General features: G+C 42.4%; 1 protein-coding gene across 3 annotated transcripts; it reads right to left on the bottom strand.

The window, feature by feature from the left end:
• LOC113031928 (ubiquitin-conjugating enzyme E2 2-like) lies at window positions 1-6,894 on the bottom strand. 3 transcript variants are annotated; one of them, XR_003273824.2, is made up of 9 exons: window positions 6,355-6,894; window positions 2,928-2,991; window positions 2,808-2,839; window positions 2,451-2,528; window positions 2,220-2,325; window positions 1,125-1,218; window positions 964-1,014; window positions 805-859; window positions 1-455 (listed from the first exon to the last, which is right to left on the bottom strand). XR_003273824.2 is itself a non-coding variant. In XM_026184481.2 (8 exons), the coding sequence occupies exons 1-7, from the start codon at window positions 6,376-6,378 to the stop codon at window positions 966-968; spliced, it is 447 nt and encodes a 148-aa protein (XP_026040266.1). In that variant the 5' UTR covers window positions 6,379-6,894; the 3' UTR covers window positions 1-455; window positions 964-965. The 3 variants fall into 3 exon arrangements, 2 of the variants coding, with proteins under 2 accessions (XP_026040266.1, XP_026040278.1); XM_026184481.2 differs by lacking the exon at window positions 805-859; XM_026184493.2 differs by lacking the exons at window positions 805-859; window positions 964-1,014.
• Window positions 6,895-7,583: the final 689 nt, after the last annotated feature.

The following is a 7,583-nucleotide window of genomic DNA, read 5'->3' as shown; positions in this document are numbered from 1 at the left end:
TGCAATTTGTTCAGCTTTATTGAGAAAAACCATCACGGAGCTATTAGTTGATCGATCAGCCGCGGGGAGCTCGGTTTGTGTTCCAGTGCAAAAAGAGGACAACAGTGTTGGATGATGGATGAACTAACGGCTCTAACGGTCTAAAAACAAAAGAAACCAAAAAGCCTTCTTCTTCTTCTTTTTTAAAAAGCGGTCTCATCTGCAGGAGCAGTGAGTCCGCTCTGCTTCCTGGTTTCTCAGTTGGCACGTTGACGGCTCAGAGTCTCAGCCCTTCACCCGGAAAGCAGAAAAAACCCAAACAGACAAGCGATAAAAATCAAAGGATGGGACGGGAAGGAAAGGTGAACAAATTGCTGTTACAGGTGGATGAGAGGGGGCGTGGCCACATGAGAAAACAGCAGGAGGCAGATCACATGGCGTATTTCTGAGTCCAGTCCTGAGCCGTCTTGTTGTACCTGCAGGGAGGGAGAGAAAAGGTGAGGAGGCGGGAGAGGCTGCAGGACGATGCCATGCCTGAGAAACACAGACCAAAATCCACCTGCAGCCATTCACAGGAAACAAAACATCATTGTCACCGCTTTACTCCCACTCGCCACACGTGCAGTTTACCCCAACTGTTAAACACAGGACGCCCCTCAAGCAGCAACACCTGCAGTTCCTCTAACGCCCACCAGAGGCTCCAGCAGTGAGTCAGTCCCCACAGAAATAAACATGTTTACAGCCCGATACACAAACTGTTTGGTCTCTATAGATAATTTCCCCCTTCATAACACCTGTACATGTGTGAGTTTTATTATATCTCACGTCTTTAGGTTTGCGTTATTTTCTCTCCCTGTGACGTAGGCCAGGTCGTCCCTACCTGCGCTCCATGCAGTGAGAAAACTCTGCAGTCATGCTTTATTTGCTTCAACGTGCGTCTGAGACACAGAATCAGCAGGCAGCTCAGGTGAGCTTCACTCTTACCCTCACAGCATGGCATACTTCTCTGTCCACTCCCTGGCTAGTCTGTTATACCTGAGACCAAGCAGCAGGACACTCGGTTATAAACCTCCCGCTAGGCTAGAAGCCGCTCTCCTCGTCCTTTGAGCAGCCGATTACCTGCAGGTTAACAGGTGTGGACTCACCTCACAGGGTCTGTTTTGTAGATGCGGGCGATCTCTGGCACTAGCGGGTCGTCGGGATTCGGGTCACATAACAGAGAACAAATGGACAAAAGGACTGCAGAGAGGGAAAAGAGAGAGTCAGAGCAGCTCTGAGGTCTGCAGCGTGCTCCTGCTTTTCACACATGACTGAGTGATTATGAGTCTGTATGGGGGACAAAAACTGCCAACAAACAAGCAAACACATCACATTATAGGCAACAATTATTATGAAAATGTGATGTATTTATTATACTGATTTCATTTGCTTCATTATTTATTATTTACTTCTTCTTTTTTTTTTTTTTTTTTAATTTTTTTAAATTTTAATTGTTTTAGTTTTGGCAGCTGTGGGCCTCCATACAGACACACCTGCAACGACAGCAAGAAAACAAAGAAGAAAAGAAAGAAAAGAAAATGCATATGTTCAGGGAAATGTATATACAGGAGCAAAGCAAAAGTAAGATAGTACATTTAAAAAATAAACAGGAAAATTATTTAAATTAGTTGAAAATAAAAAACTGTAACTCTTAAAAAATAAATGGAAATATTAACAGAAAAATAAATTAAAGTAACAGGAATATTTAACATACATAAATATGAGTAAATGGAAATATAATAGCATAATAATTAAAAGTAATATTGCGCATAAGGTAAAAAAATAAATAAATAAGGATGAAAATGCTTTAAAAATCAGATTTCAGCGTCAGGTTCAAACTTTATTTTCTGCTCTGTGAACAAACCTGTTTGATGTAAATATCATTATTACCTGTTACAAGGTGAAACTACAACCAAACAGCTCCACCTACTGGTCAAAACCTGTACTAACAGTAAAGAATCACTGCAGGACAGAAGTTTTTAACCATTTGTCTCCCTCTGACGGGAGCGTTAGAGTCGCTATCTATAAATGAGATGCCTAATTATAGAATCTTTATTAATAAACTACAAGAAAATTAAAGCTAAAAAAAATATATTTCACACATCTTTTCATTATTCTCACCAAAGGGGAGCAGATTTAAAAACTCAATTTCAGGGTTACAGAAACAGAAACATTTGGCCGTTTATATGAATGTTTCTTACCTTTAGAGATAGTTAATGCTGGAGACCACTGTGATCTCAATATATCCAAACAGATGCTGCCATTACTGTTTATATTTGGGTGATAAATTCTCGTTGTAAAGGCGACCTGAGCGGGGAGAGGAACCGAAACGATTTAGCATCACTTCAAAATCTCAGACATGTATTCAATTTTTTTTTTTTTTTTAATTTTAAGGAAGTTAAAAGGCTTCAAAGGTTTAATAAAAATTTTACCTTGGGGGGTTTGAAGGGATAATCTGTAGGGAAATGAATAGTCAGGAAAAATACGCCGCCCTGATAGGGACTGTCAGGCTGCAGTTAAAAACAGAGAGAGGTTAAACACTCACATGCTCACACCACGTCACTGCCAACAGTTTGTATAAATATCAGTGAAACGGCCCCTGAATCGGCTCGAACTCCGGCGCCGTTACACCTGCAGCAGTTCTGTGGATTCAGGTTTTACAAAAAACACGACTGCAGCGTTTCCCACAGAATCACGCTCAGCTAGGCTTTCAGTTTGTGCTTGTTTTGACAAACTAACTGCAGTTTTTAGCTCCAAACTCTGAGGCGGAGCAGCTGTTTGATACTTACAGGTCCCATAATAGTAGCTTGCCAATGAAACACTGTAAAAAAGAGGAGACGAGGGTTAGTGCAGCACACTCGTTCCTCTCTGTGAACTTTTGCGTAAAGAAAACTGAAAAGTGGTCTTACTGTCTTCGCCGACAGGACCGGCGGAGCACTGAGCCGGAGGATCTCTGGACAGGTCGGTTAGCTCCTGCAGAGGAACGACAGACGTTAAAGCCCTGCTGACTGACATCAGCAACGAGGACATTTACTGATGTTGGTCACATCGAGTTCACAGCTGTACTGGAAATGTGATGAAAAAAGATAATATGGTAATAAAAACCCATCAGCAGACCCATGGGTTTCTAACGACCAGATGGCGAGTGGCTTGCAGTGGTTAACGCCGTTTACCAGTCTGTACACCAAAAACCTCCCCGCAGCCAGTTTGGTTGGGAGGAGGCTGCTGCTGCCACTCAGTGTAAGAAAAAAAGAAACGACATTTTTTTAAAATGTTTTGCTTGCAAAGACTTGTTGACGTCCTGCTCAGAGCCGTCGCCGACATGTTGCCAACTGTTCACCGAGCACGCTCAGCTGACTGATTAATTGCATTTTAATTTTAATGAGGAAGAAGTGTAAGGTCTCGTTTTCTTTGAGTTCCTTGAGTTTTGGTGCGAAGGTTACCTCCAATGGTGTTTTTACAGTTAAGCGGCCTCTTCGTGTGTCCTGTGTGGAGACCAGGCCTTTAAAGATGTCTGAATCCAGCAGTCAGGACTTGAAATAGCCGCGGTGAAGTTGTCAGGTTACGGGCTAAACTTGGCCGGCGGTGAATCAAACTCTAAATGTTACTGCGTCTGTGTGAGAGTTCAGAAACCCGCCGAGCGTTTCCTTGCTGAGATCTGCGATCATTTCTGATGTTTCTAATGCAAGTGGCTGTTGAGCTGCTTTAAAACGACTTTTTATTCTTCTAGCAAATAAGTAACTGAGCGTGACCACAGCTTTATTCTGAAGGAAATAAATAAGAGGCATTTACTTTGAAAAGCCTGAAGGTTGGTCTCCTGTGTGAAGGCTGCATTAAAACACTCGGACACACTCAGGCTTTTATTGATGTGTAAGCAACAGAGTCTATTTTTACCGTTGACAGAAGAGCCGAGAAGACACACGGCTGTCATAGGACGGGTGGTTTGTGTTTCCAGCCTGAAGCCAAACTGCCGTGTGTGTGTGTGTGTTGGTATGTGACATACAGGCGAGGCGCACACGGCTCGTCTTTCAGGTTCGGCCGAGTTTAGGAGGCGAGCACAAAAACGCTTCCTTAAAAACTCCTCACTGCCTCCATTTTTATTTATTTATATTTCCAGTTATTCTACTTATACTTAACTAAAGTTAAGAACAATTATTTTGAATGAAATAAATAAACAGTGCACCAGTAACACTAAAAATACTTTGAATAAATTTTATGCTGGATTTAAATTTAAAAATGGCAAAATTAAAATAAATAAAAACATCTGAAATGCTGTCGACATTAAAACAAACAAGTTTTAAAAAATTATTATTTATTTAAAATTGTATTTTTCTAAATTTTAAATAGCCTACAGATACACTAAATTTACAGTGAAAATAAAGAGTAAATAAAATAAATTAAGCTAAATATTGCTGGATAAGGTGCATTTAAAAAATAAAATTATCTTTAAAATTGCCCATAAGCACAACAAGAGTATGAAGCAGAGAGCCTGATTTAACCGAGTACAGCAGTCAGCGCCGCTGGGATTCCCGTTGTCACTGATCTAAGCCTGGCTATGTTAAACACATTTAACCTAACAGCAGACCCTCACTGAGCACGCTCAGTAAAAACAGCCATTATGTCTAATGAGTACTGTTTTCCCCTGTAGAGATGTTTGTATGGATTTCCTGATAAGCTGAAGGGTGAAGACGCGACATCTTGGTTGGTCAGCGTCCACCTCTGCGTTTGTAGTTTACGCTCGCCATCGAGGGCGCCAGGCTTTGGTGTCGTTTCAGCAGCCATGTTGAAGACATGAGTGCACAATCATGTTGGCCTTTACCACCATTTCAGTGGAGCTCAGTTATTCCTCTGTACAATAACCAGATTATACAGAGAGAGCCACTGCGACAGCTGGAAAGACGACTTTCTGGGAAAAATCCTGCGATTTCTTTGCTTCCTGTTTTCATCGCCTAACATTTCAGATTTCCTAGCAAACGAAAATCTGTTTATGTTATTGTTTTATAGAACAAAATGAAACAAAATATATAGAGAGGAGGAAGGAAAACAGCAAAAAAAGAATTAAAACATGAAGAGCCCTGAACTCCAAAGACTGACTCTCGGGCAGAGAGAACTGATTTCTGACGTTAGGTCCGTGCATAGAAGTCATCTCAAAAAAGTGAGCTTTCCTCGTTTTGCGGTCTCACTGATTCACATTCTGTATGGAAACACCAACATCTGTCCATCTACAGCTCAGCTTGTGCCAAAACGTGATCGTCTGTATTTAAACTGCTGTAAACGACTTGTTGACCTATAAAATGTGAAACATGTAAAATGCATTCCTCGTGAATGACGTCAATATTTCTTGAGCTACAAACAACATTCCTGTCACAAGGTAGAAGCCACAATAAGTGACTTTTATATATCATTTATCGACTTCAAAGGTCTCATTTACATTAAAAATATATTTTTTTAAAAAGAGATCTGGCAACAAGTATAAAAATAGATCTATAAAGATGTTATAATTGACCAAAAATCATGGACTGGTTATAATGTAGGTAAAATAACACAGTTGTTAAGATTCTTGCAGATAATTTCTTTCTTTTATCTATAACCCCTTTGTAAATCCTGCTCACTAACGTCTATTTACCAACATTGGAAATTGGCAACACCATCACACTGTGAGCACTTTGTGGAGATGAAGGTATTCAGGATGAGGGGTAGAAAGACATCTGTCAGCATCTGGACTGAAAGCAGCAACCTGGAGGTTAGCGTCAGCTGCTCTCACCTGTCCAAACACAGCAGGGTCCCTCGGCCCTGACGGACAGACCTGCAGAGATGCACTTTAATGTGAACACAAACACACATTTACAAACTCTTCGTGTCTGTGGGTGAAAACCATCAACTGTAATCACAGCTGCCGGAGAAATGCAAAGGAATAAAAATGTGTATATGTAAATGTGACGGAGAGACTAAAAAAGAAGGGTTAGTAATTGTAATAACGTAATAAACTCTGACAGCTAATGAGCTCAGCGGAACCGAGCAGGAATCACGGAGAAGAAACCAAGTTTATTTTAAAAGGAACCAAAGAGCAGAGCAGCTTCAGGCCTGGACCATCGTTAGGTCTGAACCCCGAAAGACCCGCACTGAGGCTGATTCTCGGCTCAAACCTGCCCCCGAGTGCGGCTGATTCCAGCACATAAAACACGACTCACTGTGCGGCTGCACGGAGCTGCATTTCACCTGGTTTAATGCGAAATGCTGCAGCTGCAGTGCAGAAGGCAGGCTAACTGCTAGCTCCCAGCACACAAACGCCACACACGATGTTAAATGAACGTGAAACAGAGGGCGGTGTGTTACCTTAGAAATTCGTTTTAAAGCCATTATGTCTGCGGAGAAGGGACCGGTTGTCGAGGAGGAGGTGCAGGAGGAGGAGGAGGCCAGCTAGGTGTCGCTAGCTAACTAGCATCTAGGAGTGTGCTAGCTGTGCGGCTGTGAGCTAAGCTAGCTTGGCTACACAAACTGCAGCGATGTTCCGTTAAAGCTCGACTTTTTCACGTCGCAGAGTCCAGCACATCAGCCCCGACTTCAGGCTGACACTCCGATAACGGCCCCGGGACCACCGAAAGCTCAAAATGTCTTCCGTTACACACCGAGCAGCTGTCAGACAACCGGGAACAGGAGGTCTCACTCCGACCTTGTTTCCGGACACCAAATAAGAACCACCGATAGGGTGGAGGTCTCACTCCGACCCTGTTTATTATCCAGAAGACCTACTGGCATCAGCAGGGCCGAAGCCACCTGCTACAGAGGTCTGAGGCAGTGTTGCCAACTCCTCAGTAAGGAAAATCGCTATTGGCTGTCCTAAAAGTTGCTAGAAGTCGCTAAATGTGTGTGAATGTGTGTGTGAATGGGTGGATGACAGGTTGTGTAAAGCGCTTTAGGGTCCTTAGGGACTAGAAAAGCGCTATACAAATACAGGCCATTTACCATTCAAATGACGTCATCACCTAATTTGCATAATTGGTCATGCTAATGTAATTGTAACCTACATTGTAGGAGAGGAAAAATAACATCGTGGAAGAGACATAAAGTGAGTAAAAACGTCCTAAATGCATTTAGAATTTATTTAGAACTACAAATAAAATTTCTTTTAGCAATTATTGTATGTCTAATGTCACAATTCCAACGCAACTCCTGTGGTGAGTAGTAGTAGGTGACCTGAAATAGGCACTCTGGTTGAGTTACTTTGTGTGTGTGTTTATAAGTAGTTTTAAACCTTGTGATCCACAAAACAACATAACAGTAAAATAAGAACTGACTGCTACAGTCAGCGCTGGAGCAGCGGCTTCGCTCATGCGCGATTCATTTGCAGTTGGGGCGCATAGATGTGAACATCTCCTGCCCTGATAGCAGCTGGGGGAGGACTATCCTCCGCCCGTGAGCGCCTTGGCACCGGCGAGGTGCCCACGGCAGCACCCGCTGCTTGTTGAGAGTAAGAGCAATATGTGCTTTCACGTCAAAAAGTCGTCATAAATAAGTCTCCAATAACACCAGAAAAAGTCGCTAGTCGCTTTTTAGAAAAAAAG

This window comes from Astatotilapia calliptera, chromosome 2, assembly GCF_964374335.1.
Source record: "Astatotilapia calliptera chromosome 2, fAstCal68.1, whole genome shotgun sequence".
Lineage (NCBI taxonomy): Eukaryota > Metazoa > Chordata > Actinopteri > Cichliformes > Cichlidae > Astatotilapia > Astatotilapia calliptera.
This window is presented reverse-complemented; position numbering and strand designations above follow the sequence as displayed.

Coding starts and splice junctions, on each gene's coding strand:
- LOC113031928 (XM_026184481.2), bottom strand. CDS start 6,378: ATGGCTTTAAAACGAATTTCTAAG. Junction 2,992..6,354: donor CTTTAAAACGAATTTCTAAG/GTAACACACCGC, acceptor GTTCCTCTGCAG/GAGCTAACCGACCTGTCCAG. Junction 2,529..2,807: donor AAGCTACTATTATGGGACCT/GTAAGTATCAAA, acceptor TTTTAACTGCAG/CCTGACAGTCCCTATCAGGG.